Genomic DNA, 27152 nt, shown 5'->3' with positions numbered 1-27152 from the left:
ACAAAATTCTTGGGTCAGCATTCAAGCCTACTTGGGTTTACAATCACTCAGTTCCTGTGTCAGGTTTGGGTCCAAGATGGCAAACTTTAATACTGGTCTTGGCAAATTGCCAAATATGGTTTTGACCATGGTGGGAACAAATATGTACTTAACTTATTTCTTCCTCAATGCTCTTATCCCACACCTCCCCTCTTGGCAGCATGAGAAAGTTAACAGCTGTCAACCTCAGAGGCCAGAGGTCAAAATTCCTTTTGCCTCAGCACAGAAGTGCTGCTCAACTTTAGAGTAAGACTCTGGTTTTTTTAAAAAAGGTATACTTCCAGTATTGCACACACAGAAAACACTGCTGGATTCAACAATTTCCTGGCTTTATGATGTATTAACAAAACAGACGTGAAGCCTTGATTTGGGACAATTAGGGAAATAAGTTAAAAGCAAATTTATTATTCATATTCCAAGGGGTGGAAAATTTGAGGCTGCAAATCTTTCTCCATCTATTGGGCACTATTATTAAAAAAAAAAATCAATAACTAATAGCAGGCAAGTACCACAATTTCAGAATCAAACTAGATTAGTGATGTCTAATGCATATGAATAGTCAATTAGATGTGACAAGTTTCAGATATCACTTATAGTTTACTGCAGTGAGATGACATCCTGCTGTCCGTTGTTTAATTCTCCTTGGCCTGGGAGCTAAGGCAAAAATCAAGGTAAATGAGTTGTGAATGATGCTTCATGGCACTGCAAATGCATGGGATTTCTCCTGAAAATATCCCCACCCCACGGCATTGTGTCTGAATGCAGTATTTGGAATAGTGTGTCCATAAGGACTGGGATTTCCGAATGTAATCATATCATAATGAAGCAAGCCATAGAACAGTGCTTGGGATTTTTCTCACCCTCATCATTGAGACTCACTGCCTCCCATCATCAATATTTATTGAGCATTTACAGTGTACTAGGCACAATAGAACATACAGAAAACATTGTCCCTGCTCTTGAGGAGCTTACATTCTAAAAGAAAAAAAAATACACCTCTTGTAAAATGGCATTTTTGTTTGGTGTTTTCTGTAAAGTACTGAAGAAATACTCGGTAGGGTGTGAGCTTTGGGTGTGACTTAACCCCATCATTATTGGAGAAGAGGCAGAGGAAGAATTTTAAAGGGAGATGATGACAGACCACTCAGGGCAGGATTTCTGGGGAGATAAACACAAGCTCAACCTAAGAAAGCTGGGCTGTAGGAAAAAGGATGAGGGGAGGCTGTGGGATGCAAGCAGAGGAAGCAGGTTCTCTTAGACACTGAATGGAGCGAGAAAGATCATGCGGCCGTTTCCCAAATACATGGCCACCAAGTCAGAATGGTTGGTGGCAAGACAGAGTAAAAGGGAAGTGAGCCTATGCCCCTAACAGAGAAATACAGGACTGGAACCAAAGGCAGGCTGTAAGAGCATCAGGAAATTCTTAAAACCAACAGCGATTTGGAAGCACAGAACTTAACAGGTAATGCTGCCCAGTGTCTCGATGGGCCAAGGACATTGTGGCTTCCTAAGTTAGAAAATGCCATAACCCAGTATTTTAATATTTTAAATAGAACACATTACACCTTTTTGCCAATCAACAAACACAACCCCCCCCCAAAAAAGTTCACTTCAATTTCTGAGAGGGATAAAAGGGGGGAAGTCTGTGGGACATGGTAGAGAACGGTAGTTACATTAGCATCTTTTGTTATGATAAACTTTGCATTCAAAACTGGTAAAAGCCCATTAGCTGCCAAGAGGGAATAAGAAGACAATTTCCTTTAAAGAAGTCTCAGAACCAAGACTAATTTACATGAAAAGCTGTAGAGAAAAGTAGTTGAAAAGTCCATTCATAAAACTTTTATTCCGCTTACATGAACTTTAATACACGTGTTCTTAACAATTATGCTTGGATTGTTCATGAAAATTTCATAAGACATTAAAACAAAGCTAGCCGTCATCTCAAGTTATTTCCCTGTTAACTATTTTTACAGCACATGCATGTTAGGCAAGTATAAAAAAAAAAAAAGAAAATCACAAAAGCAAAAAACAAAACAAAAAACTAAAAAAACAAAAAAAAACCAAAAACAAAACAAAACAAAACAACCCCCCCCCCAAAAAAACCCCAAAAACAAAAACAAACAAAAAACAAAAGTTAAATACATGGGCTTTTGTTTACCATTGTGCTTGGTACACACGGAGTGGTGACCACCAAGCAATTCAACTTACTGCATCTATACTTTTACATTTGTTCTTAGATTGCCTAAAACACTTAAATACAAATAAAATGTGTAGCAAAAATAATGAAAGCAAACAGCAGGTAACTTTACAAATAATGGAATGTGAACCGTTTCTGCCCTTATCAGACTAAATTGGGTCACAACTTTTGTCTAAGGACCACTTCTGGAGCTGTGGTCAAGGGTATGCACGCAGAGACACATGACCCCAGTGTGCATTCACGGGATGTTTGTACCACAAACTCACGAGTGTGCCAAACCTTAAAGTACCCAAAAAACTACACTCCTGACTGGAACCAATTATCCCTTTTATTCCCCACCAGCACAAACCAATATGTAGGCAGTTTTCTTTGCTTAGATATGGAAGCAGTTTTAACACTGGCCCTTCTGAAGCCACAATGTACCAAAAGTACTATGCCAAACATGTATAACTCATGTAAAAACTCCACATCCCCATATTGGCCACCTCAAGATGAAAACGAGTAACTCCCTAAAGTTAACTGGCTCTACTCCCCTAATATTAAAACATAAAAACCACATGGGAAATATAGAAATTCAAATAGAAGTAACATAAACCTGTCATAAATTGTAAACAAAAAAAAAAAAAAAAAAAACTATTTGTGGGACAGCATGGATGACAAATGGTCTACTGTGTGAATTTTAGAATGAGGCAGACAAAGGTTGGAGGCTGGTTAATTTTCCCCTCCTTCTCCTGCTTCTGCTTCGTCTCCTTGGGTATCCGATGTCCACAACTGGTAAGAGAGGGAAACATTTTTTTCAGCATGCTTCAGATTGAAACGAAATAAAACAGCAAAATAAAACCCCAACCTTTTGTATACAAGTGACCATGAGTTTTAGCTAGAAAACTAAAAGGATATCACTGAAAAAAACTTGACTGGAGGCATGGCAGATTCACAGTACACGCATCTTTAGTGGTCAATCACTAAGAGGAAGAGGAAATCGAAAGAAGGGTAAGAGGCTTAGTTACTCAGCCTTAATGCCCAACCACCTCCACAGTGGATGGAGAGCCTACTCCTGCAAGTCCTCGCAACCCACAAGCACATAACACTTCTCTCAAACATATAAAAACAAATGTAAAACAAAACAAAACAAAAAACAAAAAAACAAACCCAAAGCTCTAGGCTGTGATGAGGAAAATGGTGGGGCTGGCTGGTCACAGTGAAGTCACAAACTTCTAAAAGCAGCATCAATCAACTGAGCTAACCCGCACCCTGACTTTCCTGGTATTTCAGATTAAAAAAACATTTTCTCTGATTTCTAAAACTAAAATGAAAGCTGAACAAACATTACAGTCAGAATCTAATATTCTACCAAAAAAAAAAAAAAGGTGTTTCACAGTGCAACAGGATTAATGGATTCCATTGTTACTATTATTGTTATAGTGTTTCAATAGGCTAAAAGATAGCTTCTAAATTATTCCAACTGCTTCAATGTAAAACTATTTTAAGCCAAACACTTAAAAAGATTCAAGTAGATCTTAAAACTTCTAATGAGTTATAAACTAAAAAACGAGGGAAAAGAAATCCAACCTAACAGTATTTACTTATTCTCCCCAAATCACCCTCCATGTTTGGCCTAGAAAGGTGATTTGACAGACATATGGAGTTAGCCAAATGACTTCCTGCAGCCTGTATGCTCCAGTTACACAAGAACAAGACAGGAGTCTCTACTGTCTCTTTCTTGCCCTTCAAGGACAGCTCTTTCTGGTAAGGTGTTGACTGTCAGCTAGATTCAGAGTTACAGCAGTCCTGTTAACAAGCTCAGGGTAGATAGCAGCAGTAACAGGTTCAGAATAGAGGCCCTCCTTTTTCTCCTTACTCAGTGACTGTAGTACTCTTTGTTGTACTCACTCCACAATTCCAATGGAGAAAGAACATTAAATCAGGAACTTCCAAAAGTAATGACACACCTAAGCCTAAGGTCTACTTTAAATACCACCTCATCACTTCAAAGCAAGAAGAAAAAGTGACACAAAGTCTTACATGTTATGCAGGCTGGCCTAAAGTTTGTGTTTCTCCTGTTTCAGCCTCCCGCTAACTGGAATTACAGGCGTGTAACACCATGCTTGGCAAGGAAAATATTTAGCAGTACTGAGAAATACATCCAGGGCCTCACACATTCTAGGTAAGCACTCTTCCAATCATACTTGCCTAGTATACATGACACCCTGAATTCCAGAGTTCTAGCACACATAGCAAGTCAATTCTACACTAGTCCTTATTTCTTTTTCATTAAGTCTCTGAAGCTTGTAGAGAACCTCAGTTTCATTTACAAGTTTTAGCTATAGACCAAAGACTGAATTGAAACATGTAAAAGGATGGTACCAGTCTCTAAGACAAATGGCCCCAAACTGAACAAACATAATACTATACTATACACACTCATTTCTACCTTTTCCCTGACACACAGTAACTCCTGAATAACTTTTTCACCTAACCCCCAAAACTTCTTATTTAATACTTACCTGAAGAAAGGAAAACCCAAGAAGCTGACTGTAAGGCATGGGCTTTATATGGATGTCAACTTAAATAATAAATATCACTGAAATGAATTCTCAATAGTAAGAATTGCTGTTTGGTTAAGACAATGGCACTGGGTATGTGTTCAAATCTTCAGCACAGCAATACAGCAACTGTCTTCCCTGAGGTAAAGACACCAGGCAAGCAAGGGCTGCACATAGTACCTGAGCTTTCCCATCTATTGCTGTGGAACTTGTCACAGCCAGACAAAGATGAAGAGAACTAAAGAGCAAAAAAAAATTAACTTCAAAGCAAGTTAAACACAAATAGTCAAGTTAACTTTTTTTTTGAGACACAATCTTGCTGTGGAGCCCACACAGGCTTGTGATGTAGTTCAGGCCAGCCTGCATCTCCCAACCCTTCCTCACCAACAGGAAGCCTGGATCCAGCTGACTTGTACTGGATAAGAACACAACTAACTCTGGGATGAAAAAGAAAACTCTCAAGACTTAAAATGGAAAAAACAAGTAACTTATGACAACATAAGTCCAAAACAACATATCAGAAATACTGGCAATGTGTTTTCAATAAGGCAGTTTTCTTTGAGTGATTTTTAACAGTAGATAGGACTTAGTATTTAGTAATTTAAAAAAATCATAAATATTCTCTATAGCAGCATTTGTAAAGCACAGCCCCTCTGACCACACTCAGCACGGACACTGCTATCAGGTACTCACTGTCAAGTTGTCTCTCAGTAACTGCATTATTAGTGTGCTGTCTTTGTACGACTCTTCACTTAATGTATCAAGTTCAGCAATGGCTTCATCAAAAGCCTGCAATTGCAAAAACAAAGTACACTTCAGTATTAAAATAATAAAGAATGCTAAACTTTCAAGTAACAGGTAAAATACATACTGTTTTTGCAAGAGAGCAGGCTTTCTCTGGGGAGTTCAGAATCTCATAATAGAACACAGAGAAGTTAAGGGCCAGACCCAGTCTGATGGGATGTGTTGGTTGCATTTCCTTTTTGCTTATTTCAAATGCTTCTTGGTATGCTTGCTGTGACTGGTCCACAATTCCTGGATAACAAAACACAGTAAAATGTACTTTGAAAAATCTGCTACAACTTCACTTAAACAAACTTTTCATTTGAAATCACGTGCCCTCTGAAATACAAGCTCTAACAATTATAACTAAATTAGACTCTTTAAAACAAACAAAATGCTGTCCTGAATCACACTAGCCACTTGCTACTGCTGTGAGAAAAGAAAAGCAACTGGGAGTGGGGTCAGGGTCAAATAATGACTTGGAGCTTCAAGTTATACTTCCAGGAGTCTGGTTCAATTCCCAGCACCCTAATGGCAGCTCACAACAGTCTCTAACTCCAGTTCCAGGGGATCTGACTGTGCTGCTTTGACCTCCAAGAGCACTGGACACACATGCACAGATATACGCACAGGTAAAACATCATACACATATAAGGTACTAGTATTAGGCCACCTTGGAATCTCATCACTGTGAGTTCTAGTGATTTCCTCGTCCTGCTCTGGGGTTACACCTCTGGCAACAGTAAGGAAACACTCTTGTACCAAATGGCTTTTCAGGAAGTTTCAAGTTTAAAATACCAACATAGGCAAGCCACAGACACAAAGAAAGAGCTCTACATATAATAGACCAGAGCTCTAAGCAATTGAAAAGAACGTGTACTTCAAAGGGTGGGTTTCCACACCACACCTGCTTTATATAAGACCAACCAAGCAAAGCCAGCTTACCTTTCTTGTCATCACCAGCAGCAACCTCAGCCAAGTAGCGGTAATAGTCACCCTTCATTTTCAAATAGAAGACTTTGCTTTCTGCTTGTGAAGCATTGGGGATCAAGAACTTTTCCAAAAGAGACTTCAGAAGAAAAGAACCAGAAATAGTAAGAAAATAACTTATAAAACAAAGTTATATTTCTTAAGCACACAGAATAGACTGAGTTGTAAAAAAAAATTCAAAACAAAATCTTAATTTTTCTAATACTAGCACTCCAGAGGGATGGAGGAGGACTATCATAAATGAGGCTAGCCTGGTTTACAAACTGAGATTACCTCAAAAATATAAATAAGACAGTGAAAAGACCTCAGATGTGAAAAAGACCTTTAATCTCATCACAGCATTTTAAAAAAATCTACAGATCAGTACAAATGGTAAAATTTCATTCTATAGTTTTACATAAAACTATTAACAACTTAAAGCTTACTGGAATTGTCACATACCAAATAAAACTAACCCTTCAGAGCTAATTTAGAGTAAATAATATAATAAAAACCAGACCCTCACCATACCTACTTCCTTTTGGTAACCATTACTTTGAAATCAAAGTAAAGTCTATTATCATCTGAGCTGAACCCCAGATGAGCCAATTCTTACAAAGGGAAGTCAGCTGGTTTCTGCTCTCTGAAAAGACGCGACTACTTGAATGCCTATGTTCCAATGATGGGGAGCTAAGTGAACAAGTCTAACCCTACTATTCATTCTATGTATGCAGACAGGTCGTAAAGATACAATTAACTTAAGACTGACTCAATCCCTCATGATGTAAAAGTTTGGCAGCCAGCTTGGGCACCCTTGTAATCCCAACACTTACTGAGTTCAAACATAACTTGGGTTACCTACATAGAGACTCTTCCTCCAGAAATACCTTCTCCCAAATAAAAACAAACTATCAGTGGCCTTGCACTTGCCTAGCAAAGCCATGAAATCAATCCAAAGTATGTGGAGGCTACGATGTAAACACTTTTATTAACAGAAATTGACAACCTACTTTTTATTAGTAACTTCTGTAGCCCTAAAAAAAAATGTACTGGGAGCTAGGCAGTGGAAGCTCACACCTTTGATCCTGGCACCAGGGAGGCAGAGGCAGGTAGTTCTGTAAGTTCCAGGTGAGCCTAGTCCACAAAGCAAGTTCTAGGGCAGCCAGAGCTACATAGAAAAACCCCGTCACAGAAGCCAAACAAAACAAAAACACTTTATTGGGAATTACAGCAACAGGTAAGCACCACTTCCCTCAACCTGAACATTAAAGTGGGGATAACCAGAATAGCATGGCTACTTGTTGGTTTAAGGAGGACACCAAGTATGAACAGTAGTAAATGTTTCCCCTGAGGAAATGTGGACCCTAATATACTAACTATAAATAGCACACTTCTATTTAAACCTATCAAAGGGCATAAACCTAAGAAACACTGCGATTAAATTTACAGGAGCTTTGGCTCACAATGTTGCAAAGAATAGTGGAAGACTTTCTCCCCTGTCATTCCTATTTCCTGGAGCGCAGGTTAGATTTGTTGACTGGCTTTGAAGCAACAGGAATCAGCACAAGTGACTTCAAGGTATGTACCAAACTTGAAGGCCTCTGAAGTTGAACTATCCTACTGAAGAGATAGGCCAAACCACTCTCAGCTACATGGGCACACCAACGCTTTTAGAGTCACAGGGGGTATTCCTGCCATAGCCACCATCCTAGCTGAATCCAATGAACCAACAGCATGTTAACTGTTAAGTAGAGTCCAGCCAAGCCACAGAATCAAAAGAAAGAATAAGCCAGTTAAGTCATATAGAGCAATTTGTATGAGACAGATTCGAATGTTAATTTGTCATAGTATTTCAACAGTAAACAACAATGCCTCTTTGGTATGTGTTTCCTATAGATTAATTTGATTTTTTTTCTATCTATAAGCTACAAACTACAGTGATTCTCATAAATCTGAGTACTAACATTATGTTGTATTTCCTCCACTAAATAGCATGTTATGTTCACTGAAAAAGATAATGCAACTATACCAAGACAAGTAGGTGTCAAAGTTAGGAATGAAATTCAGTACTATGCTGTACTTAGTGGAACCAAGGCTAGAATATAGTGTAGAGCCTGTATCAAAACAGGCATTAAGGGACTGGAGACATCAGGATAAAGAACTGCCATGAAGGAGGGAAGGGATAACAGAACGCCTCCAACTGGAAAGCTGACTTGGAGGGACATGCCTATAATCACAGCAGTTGGAGGCTGAGGCAGTCCAGGCAAGGTGGCCTGGGCTACATGACAAAGTGTCAAACCCAAAACACTAATTAAATTTCTAAAGAGGAAAATCGTAAGCATAAGGAGACCGGTGGAATCAGTGCTGCTAAGTGGAGAGTTCCCGTCCTCTAAAATGTAAAAGGTCAGGCCTGGAGAGATGGTTCAGCGGTTAAGAGCACTGGTTGCTCTTCCAGAGGCCCTGAGATCTGTTCCCAGCACCCACATGGTGGCTCATGAACAACCACAATGGGATGCCCTCTTCTGTCATGCAAACATACATGCAAATAGAGTGCTCATATGTATACATAAATCTTCTAAAAACTGTAAAAGGCTGATGGTTTTATGAAGAGATTAAAAACCAACAGTCTCCTTCAAACCTAAACCCTAATTGCACTGCATGAGGCTAACACAAGAAACAGACCAGACTAATGAAACCTACTCAAAGAAGCCACTTACAAAGGTTTAATTGTAGGCAGACAAAGGAATGAGAACAAAGAAAGGATAAAAGGATGTCTAAAAGCAGCAAAGCAGGCAAGAAGATGCACAGGCACACATACTCTGAAGAAATTCTGAAACATATAATTTAATCTAAATTTTGTTCACTTACAATGTACATAGAAAATAATGATGACCTAATTTTTTAAAAAAGGTGGTGGTACAGCAAGGTTACATGGGAAAAATATAGCACAATGAAGGCTGTTTATCTGAAATTCATGTTTGTTTCAAAGCTTTGGTTTTAACTGCCCTTTGCACTCATTAAAAAATTGTTGGAACACAAGATTACAGAACTGAGTAACAGTTTCCTACAGTTCTCATTTATCACTATCACATATACTGTCTTCCTTGAAGTGCCTCACTTCATTAATTTGCATGTCTATCAAATACACATTTGAATAACCAGTCTGTCTAAAGTTCTTTGAAATAAAAAAGGATCCCATACACCAAAGCCACACCCACCTTTTCTGGGGATAATCACAGGCCCACCATAACCATGAGTTTTTCATTCATACCAACATTTGAAAGCCACAACTTATAAGGCTTGGGAATCTACTCATGTGGACAGAGAGACAACTTCATTTCTCACTCTTCCTCACAGAAAAAAGTTGTCAATGCAAGGGCTATTACAATTAACCTCCTAGTTCCAAGGATGAAACAATCTTAAAAAAAAAAAAAAAAAAAATTGTAAGTGCATAGCAGTAAATGAAATCCTCTTTGGCTTGCTACCGGATAGGGAAGCTTAGCTGTCATTTTCTTTGACAATAAGTGTAAAAGGTCAAGAAGAAGAAGAAAAGAAAAAGAAAAGGAAAAGAGAAGAAAAAAATAATTTGTGCTAAAATATTTTTCAATACTAACACTAACAGTAGTAAGACTAGAAATGGCTCCGCTTGGCAGTTAAAATCACAGGCTGCTCTTCCGGAGGGCCCACGTACAATTCCCAGCACCCAGACGGCAGCTCCTTAACAATCTAGCATCATTATCTCCAAGGACACCAGGCATGCACATGGTGTACAAACATGCATATAAAAATAGGGGAAGGTAACGACTGCTTACACCGTCACTGAAAGTCATATGTGCACCAAACGCTAGGGAAAAAGGCTATCAGGTGTCTGCATATACTTTTAGTAGCTTTTACTTTCAAGTAACACGTAACATCTTAAAATTGAGCAGCTGTTTTTAACTGCACACACCTCAAAAGAAAAAGAAATAATTTGCGCTAAAATATTTTTCAATACTAACACTATTATCCACCCTAAGGCTAATTTTTGTAAGAGCTTGAATTTCACCTACACTGTGTTTACTTCTAAAGGTTTTAGTTTGACAACAAGAAAATATCCTTCTTTTTTTTTGGTGGTCAGGAACTATAGTGTTATACCATAGAACACTACAGACACAACAAAAACAATGAAGCATGAAGTACAGAATAAACTGGCAAACACAAAAAATGGCAAGCTGGTTTTCACTTTATTTCAGAGCAGGTACAATTATTTAACAAACATAATTTTACACCTTTCAACTTTCACATACTCAACTTTGTTTCTTACACTAGACTTCGATACTGTCTAGGCTTGAACTGAACTCTTGGACTCAAGTGATCCTATCTCAACCCTACTAGTGGTTAGGACAGTAGGCTCTTACACCTTTTAATCTTATAAGCTAAACAAACAAAAAGCAAAAGCTATCATGTTGCCTGCATCTAAGACACTCAAACGTAAACCAAGCTGGTTATTTAACTTTTAAACAATTAAGACACAACAGAAACTAAGGCTGGCACTGTCAGATAATGAATATTTTCCTAAGAGAAAAAAATTGCCTGTCTGAAAATCCAAATGCTCCCTAAGGATGGCAGATGCAAGCACAAGTGTTCCTAAGCAGCAGTGATGCAGCTGCTGAACGTTTCCACCCACCTGCATGATCCAAGGAAAATTACTTTCTAGACCAACAATCAGCAAAGGCCAGAGAGTAAAGTGGTATGAGGCAAGAAAGCCTATCTAATGATAGGTGAAGTAGGCTTTGGCTGTCATGAATACATTACGAGAAGTTGCTCACATGCAATTATGACAACTCTTCACTTTTTTTTTTTTTTTTTTTTAAATTTCATGTCTATTTGTGTAAAGGTGTCAGATCCTCTGGAACGGGAGTTATAGTTGTGAGCTGCCATGTGGATGCTAGGGATTGAACCCAGGTCCTCTGAAGAGCTGTCAGTGCTCTTAACCACTGAGCCATCTCTCTAGGCCCCACACATTAATTTCAAGGTTTGCTTTCCATTTTATCCCAGGAAAAAAAATGTCCTTAATATGCTGACTGTTGTTCCTCAATCTTTCAGGAACCCTCACATTTCCTTGAAATTGAAGAGCCCATTTCCTTTCCCACCCCTTCCCTTTTCTTAAAGCAAAGACAGTTAAAACACAAATTTTTATCAAAGTAATTTAGTTTACCTTAAAAAAAAAAAAAAGTAGATGCTTTTAAACAGTGCTTATTTTGATGAGAACCATCTAATGGGTATGGTGGTTCTGTTATATTTAAGTAAGGTTTATAAGTTAAATAGTTTGTGAAGGGGGCTGGAGAGATGGCTCAGGAGGCTGCTCTTCCAGAAGTCCTGAGTTCAATTCCTAGCAACCATATGGTGGCTCACAACCATCAATAATGAGATCTGGTGCCCTCTTCTGGCATGCAGGTGTACATGTGGACAGAACACTGTATCATAATAAATAAGTAAATTAAAAAAAAATAGTTTGTGAACTATTTTGTTAGACTACTGGTTAAAATAATAAAAACTGGGGCTGGAGAGGTGGCTCAGTGGTTAAGAACACTGGCTGCTCTTCCAAAAAATCAAGGCTCTTACAGGGCAGCTAGCAATCATTTGTTAACTCTAGTCCCCTGGGTCTCTGATGCCTTCTTCTGGCCTCCACCGGCATCAAGCATGCTTGTGGTACACAGATACACTTGGGCAAAATACTCATACACATTTTAAAAAGTTAAGAGCAGGTAGATGGCTCACTGGCTAAAGGTCTTTGTGCCAAGGCTGGTGATATGATTTCAATCCTTAAGACTCCACAGAAGGAAAACTGACTCTTGCAAAGTGTTCTCTGGTTTAGGTGCATGGGTCTGTAACGCATACAGTTAAAAAAAAAAAAAAAAAAAAGAGAAACCCCTGCAAGTAGTGAGAATTTCTAGAAGATGGTTTCACAGTGTGATCTGCTCTTTCTTCCCCAAATCATTTTATACTTTGGTTCAAATTTCTGTACTGTGCTGGTATTCTGTGCCAACAAAAACAGCACAGACACAGTGATACATCTGAGAGGGAAGTTCTCACTTTGTCTTTCAAGTATTTCAGCAACCAATCAAGCTAAATTCAACTTCTATAAAGGTTAACTAATTAACAAGAACAAGCTCTAAGCTAGGGCTAGTGCTTTTACACTTGGGAGGAAGAATGCTCCAAAGCTTGAGGTCAGCCCAAGCTTTGGCATCAATTAAACCCTATTTCATACTGTGTCATGGCACTCAATAACACTAAAATAAGCCCCAAATAGGAAATCTACTTTCCAAGCACACTATAGTTCATATATCTAGTCTTGTACAATTCTTACCTATGTAAAGTTTTCCCAGCACTTTTATTTTATTCTGTAGACCTGAGAGAACTTCCCATCATTTCAAGCTCTCTTAAAATTTGAAATGAAAAGCTAAACCATTTATTTTAACAGGACCCACTACTTTAGTCTCTTGCTCCCCCTTGTGGTTGAAATGGCTTTGGCTCGAATTGTAACCTCAGCTGTTTCAAACTTAACAAATTGGTGAAATGTCGCATAGTTGGCGCCTCCAGCTCATTTAGTGGGAATTTATAGCCACTCTCATGCTTCCTATGGTAAAACTTCAAGTGTCGTATGAAGGTCTCATAAACAGCCACTTACCTTTAAAAGCCCGATATGAAGTAATGAAGTGAAATGCAAAGATTGTTTTTGACCAAGTCCAATGCATTTTCTAACAATAAGCACATAGCACACATTTATTTAATGTCTTAAAACCAACAAGAAATCTAATAATCTAATGTGTTTTTAGGCAATCCTAAAATACCACAAAACGCAGTTTATGCTAAAAATTTAATAAGCAGAGCATCTACAAAATTTGGAACTTGACAGAATGGATTTTACTTTTTTTGATGAAGGGAGGGAGTAGGAGGAGACAGAAACAGAAAGGACACCTGAATGAAGGCATTATGGGTTCAGGAAGTACTTGCCCCTGGGCTAACATTTCAAGAAAACAGAACCTGAAGGAGCCACTGTTTTAAACAACCCTATGGTAACTTTCTACTTAGGCAGGATTACTGTTTGAGGTCAGCCTGGGCTACAGAATGAGATCCTGCCTCAAAACAAACAAACAAACAACAAACAAAACAACAACAAAACACCCACCAACCAACAGTAAGGCAAAAGCTCAAAATGTAACTGCTAACCAATATGCTAATCAATATAACAATTACATACCGACTCATCAAGCAGTTCTTGCTAAAATTATTCTGACACTCCTGAGCATGTTCTATTTATTTATTTATTTATTTATTTATTTATTAATTATGTATATAGTGTTCTGTCTACATGTATGCCTGCTCACCAGAGGAGGGCACCAGATCTCACTGCAGATGGTTGCGAGCCACCATGTGGTTGCTGGGAATTGAACTCAGGACCTTTGGAAGAGCAGCCAGTGCTCTTAACCTCTGAGCCATCTCTCCAGCCCCGAGCATGTTCTTTCCTTCCCTCTACCCCAGGTCCCTTTTCCAAGTGGAATCAACCCTGAGGTTCATAAACAAGGTCCCACTATCAAGTACTTCTATCATGAAGCTGTGTACAAAGACAGGACACAGGGTAACTTCAGGTGTCCTTTCCCACCCCACCCTGACAGGATTTGTCAATAGACTGGACCCCACTTCAGCTGGGTGGCTGTGTCTGCCTCCTCAGAGCATGCATTACCATGTCCACCCAGCAGTAGCTGGGATCTGATGCTTCATGCTCACACAGCAAATGTTTTACCAACAGAATCATCTCTAGTACTATCACAACATTTTTAGTAAGTGTTTCTCAGTTTCTTTTTACCGTTTAATTTTCAAAAGTCAAGGTTTTATCACATACAGCCCAACTGACCTCAGATTTGTTATTGTCCTGCTTAAGTTCCTGGGGTTATAGGAATATGGCAACTAACTGGCTTTTTCTTTTCTTCCTGAGACAGTCTCTTTAGCCCAGGCTATACCATTCAACTAGCTATGTGGTGCATGGTGTTCCTCAACTTCTGGCCCTCCCACCATCATCCACTGAGATGCACGCTAGTATTACACCCTAGTATTGCACTACTATGCTCTTGAAGCTGTGCTAAGGATGGAAATCAAGGCTTTATGCATACTACACAAGATCTTACCTTCATCAAATGAGCCACATCCCCAGACCAACACTTTTAACACACACACACACACACACTCTCTCTCTCTCTCTCTCTTTTATATAGTCTGTAAATTCCCTATCAGCACTCCCCTGCCCCTTTTTATCAGACCTTTAAAAAATGTTGAGGCAGCTTCCCCAGCCTCACATTCTATTTGTTTACAAGTCATTTTCCTCTCTAGGTGAGACCTACAAGCAGAGGCTTTTTATATTTACCTTTCTATGATACAGGGCTTAAGTCTGTATAATCTGCCCCAACTCTGTCACTCCTTACTATAGAAATGTAGAGTCACTTGCAGAAATTAACATAGAAATGCCCTCTTCAGAGAACATTATCCTTGTGGTATGATTAAAGAAACAGAATCTGATAATCCCCTCAGATGAGAAGGACAACTAGAAGGAAGCCATTATTCCAAAGGACATGGTTCTGTTAAGCATATGTAGCTTAAAAGCAACTAAGTTGCTTATTCTGTCAAAACAATCCTAGAGCCTTAATCAGAGCCTCTGGGGTGAATAGCACTGCAAACTGAACAATGATTACTAATTTTTAAAATTTTATTTTGTGTACAGATATTTTGCCTGCATGTATGTTTGTACACATATATGCTTGCTGCCGACAGAAAAAGGTGTCAGATCCTCTTAAACAGGAATTACAGATAGTTCAGCTAACATGTGGGTGACAGTAATGAACTAGGGTCCTCTGGAAGAGCGAGTGGCTCTTATTGTTGAGCTATATCCCCACCTTAAGTCTTTCTCACAAAGCAGTTTTACTTAAAAATATCCTTAGTTCATCAACACCCATCCCTCTGTTACCCCCAAAGTTTCTGACCATTTTCCCAAAGTCTTTCTCTGGATTTTTGTAGATCTTAGTGGGAACAAATATGAGAGTAAGGAATCAGAAGCCAACGGGCCATAAAGATGACAACTGCAAAAGCTTACATCAGGGACAGTACCAGCTGAAGCTAAAGGCTTATGGGGTTTTGGCAAAGATAAGCAAATGTGCGGAATGAAAAGTTTTATGAAGATTTATGAAAGGAATGTACCTAACAGTACTGAGAAAAAGTCAGTAAAAGCCTCAAGTCCAAGTCAATGACCAGCCAGCCACAGCAGTCAAACAATCTTTTTAGGGGCTGAAGGGAGATGGCTCACTGGTTAAGAGCACTGGTTGTTCTTAAGAGTATCTGGCACTCCAACACCCACACGGTAGCTCACGAGGAGTTGCTAACTCTAAGGGATCTAATACCCTCATCAGGTTTATTTCGGCACCAGACACACATGTAGTATAGACAGAGAGGCAGAACATCCATGCATATAAAGTACTAAAAAAAAAATCTCCTTTAAAGGGATATTATAACTTGCTTTTATCCATTAAGATTAGATCAGGGTTGAGTATAGTCATCACATGCCTTTAAGCAGGTATCTGCACATTCCAAGGTCAGCTAGGGATATAGCCAGACCTTGTCTTAAAAAAAAAAAAAAAAAAAAGATGGCTCAGAGGAGTAAAAGTGTTAGAGACCAAGCTGGATCATGTGACTTTAGCTGTTCCAAGACCCCTACAATCATGAGTTCTACTTATTCTTCCTTTGAATTTGTTATAGTTCAGAAGGCTACCAGGGAGTAAGATAAAGACACAGTAGAGATCCCAAGCATCCTATAGGACAAACTAAGCTTACTAGAATTTCAATGGATCAATACTCATCCAGCTTAGTTGACATCAGAACATCCTTAATTTTGACCCTAAAAAGCCCATACTTCAGCATAAACATGCCAAAGATCATCTCTTTCTAGAAACAAAAATGCATGTTATTCAGTGTTGTCAAGGTTATAAATGCATAGCTGGTTACCTAATCTCAGCTCTTTTTGTGTTTCACTCTAAAGATTAAAATATTTATTATACTCAAGAGGAAAAATCCCAAGTCTTCACAGGCTAAAGATGCTCCAGAAGTCAAATCCAGTTCTGCAAAAATAACATTAGTATATAATTATTTTTATATAATCGATTTTGTTTTATGTACACCTGTGTTCTGTCTGCATGTATGTCTGTGTGAGGATGTCAGATCCTCTGTAACTGGAATTTTGGGCTGCCATGTTAAGTGTTAGGAATTGAACCAAGGTCCTTTGGAAGACTAATCAGTGCCCGTAACTGCTGAACCACCTCTCCAGCCCCATAGACTTGAGCTAATGGAGAAAAAAAAATGTCAGTTTGACACAAGCTAGGTCACCCGAGAGGAGAGAACCTCAATTAAGAAAATGTCTCCAGAAGATCAGGCTTTAGGCAAGTCTGTAGGACATTTTCTTAATGAGTGACTGATGGGGGAGGGCCTGGCCCATGGTGGGTGGTACCATTCCTGCGCTGGTTGTCCTGGGTTCTGTAAGAAAGCAGGCTGAGCAAGCCAAGGGGAACAAGCCAGTAAGCAGCAGCACTCTTCCCTGGCCTCTCCATCAGCTCCTTTCTCCAGGTTCTGCGATACTTACGTCCTGACCTCCTTCACTGTGGGAGTGCAGGCCAAACACCCTTTCCTTTCCAAGTTGCTCTTGGGGAGGAAAGTTACTATTCACAGAAATAGTAACTGTAACTAGGACAGAAACTGCTACCAGGATAGTGGGGCATGGACCACACTGACTTCGGAAGGACTGTTAGGACTTTGGAAGAGAAAAGCCATTGAGTGTTCAAAGCTTGATGAGCTGTTGTGTGAGAGCTTGGGAGTGCTGAGAGAGATGCAGATGGAGGCCTGGCTGGTAGAGTACCTGGGGCACTATGTACTCGCTGGTTTGAATCAAGACTCTAGTTTAGGTAAGCCAGGGATAAAGAGTCAGCTGCAATTAACAAAAGACCAGCACTGGGGGTTAAGTGAAACCTTTTGCTTTATTGAGACAATTGATCATTTGCTGCAGCTGAGAAATTAGCAGAGCTTCAGAGACCAGCATTGTTATGGTGAAATTTCCTGTTTCCTGCGTCAGCAAACAGAAGCCGTGTTCCAGAGGCAGCCAAGCTTGGCAGTCTAAGAGTCACCCAGGTGGTACTGGGTTTGAAGGGGTCAGGGGTCATTGAGAACGGCTAAAGCTTGGCACTGTGAGAGGCCATTAGTAAAGGTGCAGCCTCGGCAGCAGCTGAAGGCTCAGGATTGAAGGGGTCGTGTAAGAAGTTGAAAAGAGCATGGTAAAAGGGCAGCCCACCTGCAAAAGAGCTTAGCACCACCAAGGATAGATAGCAGTAGTGCTAAAGTGGAGTCAGTCTGAACCTAAAAGACAAGCAAGTGTGTGCTGCAGAGAGCAGAGCTGGAGAAGTGACCCAGGCCCCTTGGAGGAACCCAGAAGATAGTGAGTGAAGCATAGATATTAGGCATTGATTTACACTTTAGGACTCTGACTGTGGCCTGGTCCTTCCCTCTTGAATTAAGTATTCAACTTATTTTTTATTTTACAGGTTCCCACAGTTGAAACTTGGAACTTTAAGAGAATTAGGAATTGTATAAAGACTTTGTATTTTAAGAGACTGAATTTTTTTAAGTGTCTGAATTTTATTTCTTTTCTTTTTTTAATTCTGAGATAGGGTTTTTCTGTGTAGCCCTGACTGGCCTTAAACTCAAGAGATCAACCTGCCTCTGCTTCCTGAATGCTGGGATTAAAGGTGTACATCACTATTCCCTGGCAAGTGTTTGAGCTTTTAAAGTCTGTGGAACTTTTAATATCTGCAATGTTTGTATAACAGAATGCTGATATTCATATGTGGTCATGGGGAAGAAAGGAAAGGTGGTGGCTTGACAGTGATGTGTGTGTCAAGCTGACAAGGGGTCAGTTGTCCTGGCTAGTCTTGTGTCAGTTTGTCACAAGCTATAGTTATCTGAAATATCAGTTGAGAAAAATGTCTCCATAAGATCTAGCTGTATAGCATTTTCTTAATCAGTGAATCACATGGGGGTAGGAGGATAGCCCATTGTGAGTGGTGGTCTCCAAGCAGTGGTTCTCAACCTATGGGTCTGACCCCTTCAGTTACCCCAGACCATCAGAAAATAGATATTTACATTACAATTCACAACAGTAGCAAAATTTAAGTTAGGAAGTAGCAATGAAAAGTATTTTATGGTTGGAGGTCACCACAACATGAGGAACTATATTAAAGGGTTGCAGCACTAGGAAGGTTGATAACACTGCTCTATAAGCAGAATAAGAGTCCAGGCAGAGAATGTGGTGAGCTACAGAGTGCAGCCTCCTGTCTTTGGGCCCCAGAAGGCCTCCGGCCTATGTCGGCTGAGACAGGGGCCTGGGAGTAGCCTCAATCCCCGTCCTGGGGACACTGGGAGTCCAAGGCCTCGGGAGCAGCCGGCTGAGCCATCATCCTGCAGCAACCCTTTCCCCAAGGCCAAAGGAAGTGCCATGATGAAGCCCCAGCCAGGCCTTCCAGGAGTATCTGGGTGGCAGCAGGCGTGGCATGGCAGAAAGAATGGCAGCCACCTGAGGACCAAGGCTGGCCCTTTGGGCCCTCTGCATCCTGGGTTGGCGGGTCTGCGGAGGTGTATCAGGAACACTCGGCCATCCCTGGGAGGGCACTGCCCCATGGGCCAGCCCTCAGACCTGGGCAAATGGAGGCCTCGGCGGCCGGGAGCGGAAACCCGCAGAGCGACATGAGGAACAATCGATTGTAGGTAGAGCCGTGGGGTTCTCCTCCCCTCAACTCCGAGAGAAGCCGGGATGCGACAACCGCATGCTGCCAGTGGGAAACGCTCGAGAATATTTACCCGCCGCTGGAGGCCCGTGTATTTAATAGAAAAAAGCTGCTCTCAACCTCCACCCCCCGACCCTTTTACAGATATTCTTGGCTAAATCTGGACATCTAGCTGTACAGATTGCTGACACAGGGTAAAGTAGTGTTAGGAAATCACGCGTGTATCCAGTCGTCCAGTCATCTTAAAAAATAAAAATTGTAGACACGTCTTCCAGAAGCGCCACCTCTACTAAGAACACAGGAGCAACGCTAGGCCTTATTCAGTAGGTTGGAGGACCCAGCAGGAGGAGGAAGAGGTCCGGGGCCAGATGGGTCGAGTGAAGACTTTTTTTTTTTTTTAAACAATTCTAACTATTGTATTGTGTATGCATTTTATTCTTCCTTTCTTACCACACACAAGGGTGAGCAAACAGTAGCCAGGGGCTCTCCATGGTCTTCCAATAAGCTGCTGCCTTCAGTGTAAAAGCCTTTCCTCTCTAAGTTGTTTTGGTCATACTGTTTTATCACAGCAACAAGATCAACCTCTAGGCATTTCTGTGACTGTTTTCAGAGGTTTAACTCAGCACAAGTATGAACAATATCACCATCCATGAATGGGGATGGCAGTGAATCAACATTTTACCGCTACTGCCTGACTACAGACACAATGGGATCAGCTGCTTTGCTCTACTGCCACCATAAATGATGGTACCCTCAAATAACTCCCCTCCCCTTACATTTCTTTCTCTTTTTGCGTCTGAGATAGGATTTCACTATGTAGCCTTGGCTGGGCTTCAAGTCAGCCTGCCTCTGCCCTCTCCAGTGCTGGGATTAAAGGTGCGAGCCAACACACCAGATCCTAAATTTCTATTTTTTTCTTTTTCTTTTTTTTGGAGGGGAGGGCGACAGGGTTTCTCTGTGTAGCCTGAGCTTTCCTGGACTTACTTTGTAGACCAGGCTCACCTTGAACTCCCAACAATCTGCATGCTTCCACGGCTGAGCCAGTTCCTAATTTTTTTAGACACTATTGTTACACTTTTCCTACTCCCCACAGGTAAAGCCTGTTGTCTTTTTCTTTTTTTGGGGGGGAGGGTTCAGATTTTGCATGACTTTTAAAATCCTTACCTATTATAACATAATAAATCTTACAAGATGTGGCCAATGCCCATTTATCTTACTAGTCCCATCTCTTAGGAAAATTACTGAAAATGGGTTTGGTTGTGCTTTTTATTTTTTTAGACATACAAAGGGCTCTGACTAATATTCTCACAATGACTTGAGAACAGCTCTTACAGAAACTTCACTTAATTGAGAACAATATTTAAGCAGTTCATGACATCATCATGACCACTGATGTCCAAAACTTGGATAAACTGTCTCAGACCACTTCAATGTCCCTAACTGTTTCTAAAAGCAATCACAAGCTTACCAAAAGCCCAGTATTTATTGCTAAATTTATGCCACCATAATAGCCATAATTAACTTAATTAAGCATTAGGTTCATAATGAAATAAAGTATGAAGACTAAACCCAAAAAAGTTACACATTCTGAAGAGATGGCCTATCAAACACAAGTTCTCATTTTAAACTCCATCTTTAGAAAACATGGAATATGTGACAAAATTATTTCTGAATTCATCTGAAAAATTGGATACACACCTGCATTTCAGTTTAATGCTCAAAGCCAACTATGATCAACTTGATCTGTCACTTAAGCAACTAGGAAGCTTCTATGGTACCATTTCCAATGATAAACCAACAACAGTGCTTAGATTAATTTTTTAAAAAAGACTATTTGTAAGCTAGAACCCATACATGGTTTATTATGTATTCAATATAGTTGAATTCAACCATATTGAATTCATGGTTGAATTCAAAATTATAAGGAAAAAGTGTCTTTTCTGGGACAGGTTTAAGGATTAAGTCATTGTTTCAGATGTGACAATTTCTTCCTCAGACTGTAAGACTTTTTTCATTCTAATTCTCACCTGAATTCAACTTCTCCCTGTTCACTGTTAAGTATTTTCACAAGTCCTCCCTACATATGTTTTATAGGTAAACCCTCGCCCCTTAGATACTGCTCACCAGGAGCAATACCTATTCTCACAAGAACAGGTAACGTATTCTTCTTGGTCAGGTTAGTGGTTATTCCTACTCATTGACATCAAACAAGCACCACCTTCCTAATCATTTTCCTTTACCCCCATCATTTTTCACCTCAGACATCCTAACTATGGAAAACTCTTCACTGAATGCTATTCCTTAAGATGAAAAAGTTACCAAATTACCCCTAAAAAGATACTTCCCAATTACCCCATCATTCCTTCCAAGAAGGCACCATATCTATACTGGCATCTTAGTTCTTTGAATGTTAATATACCAAAAGTCACAAATGACAAAGTGTGAAAATACATAGCTAGAAAGCAGTGAAGATGGGTTCCAATCACTACAAAAATCTTTTGGAAAGTCTTAATTCCAAGTAATAGGAGTTACCTAGTGTTTTTTAGCTAATTTTTAAAGTCCAAGGCACATACTGACATTTAAAAAACAAAAAAAGCTGCCTGGGTATCTTGTTCCTGCACTAGTTAATAAATAATAATTTTGAGGGCTGAAGATAAAAATTTGTGTTCAACAATTGTACCTCACAAGGAGCTTCACCTGACTCTCCCTTCCACAACCCTGTGAGCTACACACACATTATCCTATTAAAGTGAACTTAGTTTTCTACACTGTAAAATTGTAGTTACAAACAAACAAAAAAACTTGAGCTTTCCATTATCGCAATAAGTCTGAATTAAGTTTTTTTTAAGCATATATGATTTTATTAAGACTTGCATAAACATTTGAGGCTGTATCTTTTGGATTTATGAAGAATTGTTAGGTATCTCAATGTTTGTGTCCTCTCACCTATGTAGAGAGTTTGATCTACATCAGATTCAATATTGCAACTTCCAATTAACACAACAATAAAGGTTGGAATATGTCCTTCTATGTACGGAAAAAAAAAAAACCCATGTTATGATGAATACATTAATGACCATTTCTATGTGGTAACACATTCCCTTGTAGTCTACTTTTTAAATGGTACACACTAAACACTTAATAAATGTACCTAGCCAGAATGGGACGTTGAAGAGCTACAAGTATTTTCTCAACTAATACAATGCAGGTGATTAAAAGAATTAGGTTGTACTCAGCATTGAGTACAGGAATTTTGCAGAAATACCTGCTCACTTTTCTCAGACAAAGAAACCATACTCACGGTTCACAAAGCATAATGCTGTACTTTTTCCCAAGAAGTATGTAGCAAATTTTACTCTTATATTTTACTAGAAAAATATTTCTAAGTCAGCATCACTTCTTTGAAAAGCCTGGTAGGATGTCCACTTTAAATAGAGGTGTTTACTGAACCTTCTCAATATGAAAATCAAAACAAAGCCTTAGCAGTAGTGCTGCTGACCTAATTCTACTCTTTCCCAAGGAACTATTCAATATTTGAGCATTAATGTTAAAAACCAGAGCTGTTCTTTTGAAAAGACCAAGACTGGGGACACAAGCTTGTTCACAATTCTCTAGGTCACTTACATGGTAAAGAAATTAAGCGTCCCAGCAAACACAACCATCCTGAAGGAGACACTCATGTATGTAAGTAGAAGCGACAAGAATCCCTTCATACCCCCAGAAGAGGCTATTTATAGATAACTGTGTCTGTCCTGAAGTTTTCTTCAAAAGGAAACTAAGAGAAGACAGTTGAATCAGCTAGTCTTTCCTTAGAAAAAGCAACATGAATTTGAGAACTTCTCTATTTCCTGCCTGTGGAAAATTTGCAAACACAACTCATGAAAGGCATATGTTGTCTTAGGAGAGTATAGAGTCTGTTAACTATATCCTTTGAAACCAAAATAAAAACCAGTACCTGGGAAACAAAAACCGCCACAAAACTTATTAGGCTGAATAAAACCTACAAATTAGTAAGAAAAGCAGAAGGAAACAAACCCAAGACATTTTTATTATGATATGGACATCTGTCAAGTTTTAAATGTTCTTAATTTTAAGATACATATATTACTTACCTTCAATATAGTACTTTTCAACCTTGAAAAAAAGCAAGCCTTTTATGAAACAAAAATGTACTCAAAACAAAGTTACTTAAGACTATGACTTCAGCTATGTTTCTATCTTAAAATGGGCTCACCCTTAAGAAGCCTGAACATTCTGAAGGATAAAGAAGTACAAATTGTACTATCAATAAAGACAGTCTTAAAAGAATTCTAATTTGCCAGGGGTAATGACTCCCAACTTTTAAACATTTGGGAGGCTGGAGACAGCAGGCCCAACACGATAGGCTAGACTGATCCTGCCTCAGCAAAGTAACTGGTTGGTCTTCTATTAGATTATCTTCAAAATTTCAGTAAAAAAAAAATAGATTTGTTTATAAAAAATAAGAAATCCACACAAATGTTTCATTTAATCCCTTAGTCTCTAAGAAACACAATATTTCAACACAGTAGGTGCCAAATACTTCTATAACCTGGAAAGACAAGTTTGAGTTTATTCATAAGCACCTTTCACTGTCAACATTCAAAGTTGACTTATAACAAAAATCCAAACAAGAAATTGAAAAGCAGTTTTCTGCACAGTAGATTCATTCTATTACAATGGCTAACACAGAGATGTGAACTGGATCTCCAAAAAGTCTATATACCACATTCTTTACACAAAATTAGAGATATAAAATTACTGTGTTCATATATACATTTATGAATATCAGCTCTAACACTTCAAAAACACAAACCATCAGTGAAATGTTTTTTCTGGTTTCTGTTTAACCTGAACTGCTTTACAAACATTACTGCATTTATCCTACAAAAATGAGGTACAATTGTTTCAGCATCTCTTAAACGACAACTTCTACTTTACAATAACCAATTTTTAAAAGGCGAAGAAAAATTTTTGAGTTTTTAAAACTAAACTAAATGATTCTTACCAGCACATCATTGCAGATGTCTCTTAGCTCAGTCTCAATTTTCTCTCTGTATTCTCTAGCCATCTGCTGCTTTTTCTCAGCACCTTCTGTCTTTTGCTCAATACTCGAGACGACCCTCCAAGATGACCTACGGGCTCCTACAACATTTTTGTAAGCAACAGAGAGAAGATTCCTCTCCTCATTAGATAACTCAGCTCCTTGCTCAGTTACAGATTTCATGCAGGCTGCCATGTCGTCATATCGCTCAGCCTGCTCGGCCAGTTTGGCCTTCTGCACCAGCTCATTTTTATCCATAACTGGATATTCTGCAAAGGAAAAAAACGAATATTCAGAAAATTCCCATTAAAAACTCATACTTGTTATAAGGCACCCTAGCATCTCAAACGTAGCTATGTTGATCTACACAGTAACAACAGCTTCTTAAAACCAACTACATAACCCATCTATTCAATAGGTCCCGATTTCAAGTAAAATCAAGTCATGTATAGACGTATGAACTACCTCAAAAACCACCTTTAATTAAATTGCGGTCAGCCTGCTGTCCTCTGCCATTTATTCAATAAATTTGTTTTCTTAAAATGCAAAGCAACCCCTCCCCAAAAGAAACCTCATGTCTATTTTCCTTGGTCAAAAGATGAATAACACTAAATGATCACCACTTGCAGCTTTCCCTCTAGTTTGTGTGTTGGGAGGTGAGGAAGGACTGGAAGTCACAGCGCCTATAGAATACTTTCAGAGTGAGTCATGTTGGTGTAATGAATTCATATATTCTAACCTTTATATTTATCTACTCATCAGGAGTGACTTTTTTATTTTGCAACTTCCCCAACCCTGATCACTTGTAACATTTGCCAGGTGATCACAGAACGAAAATTGTCTTAACATACCAATAGGACCACTAATCCCAAGACCAAAATGTATCTGTATCATCTATATGGAGCTAATATAAACACTTGCTGAGCAAACACCCACAATTCAATTCCCACTGAGTGAGCACTAAGGAATATGACACATGGAAGGATCCAGGTCTTCCAATGTCATTATTGCAGTCTAGAAGTAATACTGCATTATTTCTAGCAACACAATGCATTACTCAAGCTAGGAAGTTTTTTTCAATTTTAAAGTTCCTTAGATTCCAATTTACTTCTCTTGAATGACGTCAAAACATGATTCTACAGTGATCCCACAAAGTAAGTTTTCATGAAAAAGTCAAAACCCGAATGCAGTAGTAAACAGAGTCACTGCCACGCACCAATGAAATGACCACAACCTTTCCATTACCGTTCCAGAAAGTAGCACCTTCTTTTGTAACCAAATGAGAAGTGTCCACAACTGAAACAAGCTTAAATTCGAGACACAGTGCCTTCAGTGCATTAACTATTTAAAATGTGTGAACCCTACTTCCCCTGGGGTCTCGAAATCTAGTATCAGAAATGGTCTCTAGCTAATGCTGCTTCCGAAAAACGATGTGTCCCGTCAGTACAAACGTTCCCCTGCCAACCTCTCCCGCAGAAGGGAAGTGGATTAGGTTTCTCACAGGAAAACCAGCGCTCCGGGGCCTGGCCTCCAGACTGCGGGAACACTCGCCGCACCCACTTAACCCTTAGCTGCCTGAGGCCGGAGGGTGGGGCGAACCGAAACCGCGGAGCGGTGACTTTACAGCGCAAGTCCTCGCGTCCGCGCCATCCCCTGCCACCTCCCTTCCTTGGCTCCGCCCAGGCTGGTGCCTCCGCGCTAGTCTCCGACTCTCTTTGTCATGGCGGAACTGTGTCAAGGAGCTCAACCTACTCCGACAGTGAAATCCCCCCCCACCCGAGCAGAGGGAGGAGCAGTACGCGCACCCGCCCCAGCCGAATGGGGGAGGGAGCGGATCACCCTCCCCGGGGGCCCAGATATGGCAGCGGCGCCCGCAGAAGCGGAACCACGGCCGGCCCGGGCCGGACACACCCCGCTCCCGCCCAGGGTCCCCTCCGCCGGTGTCCGACCGAAGCCCCGAAGGCCCGCACAGCTGCCGTAGGGGAGGGGCAGGGCCCCACCCAGACAGTCGCAGCCCCCACCCTGAGGCAGCGGCTCCCCTAAGGATGCGCCCCTCCCACCCGGCACGCTGGGGACCCCGCGCCCTGCAGCCCCCAAGCCCAGCTCGGGCCGCGCCCCTCCCCCTCCCTCAGACCCTCTCCGGCTCGGCGGGGCCCTGTGAGCCCCACCCCGGAGGCTCGCGCGCTACCGGGCTGTCCGCGCGGTGGGGGAGGGGCGGCGAGGGCGCCGCGGGTGGGGGCGGCCTCACCTGCGCCACGACCGAGTCACAGACGCGGGCGGAAACAGGGTGCCGGCGTGGGCGGGTCGCGGTCGCCCATGGGAGCCCCAGGGGTCTCGCGCGTGGGCGCCTCACCCGCCATACCACCCCCTCGCGGACCAGCACGGCGCGATGAGCACCCCGGCAGGCCAGAAGCAAGCGGCCGGGGGCGGCAGTGGGCGCCCGCCCGGGCCCGGCGGAGACCAGCCGCCGCCCGGGTCCTCCTGAGGAGGCTCGCGGGCCGCGGCGCAGCGGCGGGCTGAAGGGAGCGGAGGCCAAACCGGGGCGGCTCCTCACCTGTGTCCGGAGTGAGTGGCGGCACACGGACCCGGCTCGGCAGTCTCTGGGCGGTGGCGGCGGCGGCGGCGGCGAGGCTGAGACTCTGTCCCTGATCTGGCTGCTCACAGGCTACAGCCGCTCCGCAGGCACGGGGTTTCCTCCAATCACT

At 40.8% G+C, this 27152-nt stretch overlaps 1 protein-coding gene across 1 annotated transcript; it reads right to left on the bottom strand.

Annotated features, from left to right (window-relative positions):
• Positions 1-922: 922 nt before the first annotated feature.
• Ywhaz (tyrosine 3-monooxygenase/tryptophan 5-monooxygenase activation protein zeta) lies at positions 923-27152 on the bottom strand. Its single transcript, XM_021657529.2, has 6 exons — positions 27002-27152; positions 24412-24716; positions 6508-6631; positions 5651-5814; positions 5473-5568; positions 923-3007 (listed from the first exon to the last, which is right to left on the bottom strand). The coding sequence occupies exons 2-6, from the start codon at positions 24703-24705 to the stop codon at positions 2948-2950; spliced, it is 738 nt and encodes a 245-aa protein (XP_021513204.1). The 5' UTR covers positions 24706-24716; positions 27002-27152; the 3' UTR covers positions 923-2947.

This window comes from Meriones unguiculatus, chromosome 8 (genome assembly GCF_030254825.1).
Source record: "Meriones unguiculatus strain TT.TT164.6M chromosome 8, Bangor_MerUng_6.1, whole genome shotgun sequence".
NCBI classification, from domain to species: Eukaryota; Metazoa; Chordata; class Mammalia; order Rodentia; family Muridae; genus Meriones; species Meriones unguiculatus.
The sequence above is the reverse complement of the archived record's forward strand: the minus strand, read 5'-3'. Positions and strand labels throughout refer to the sequence as shown.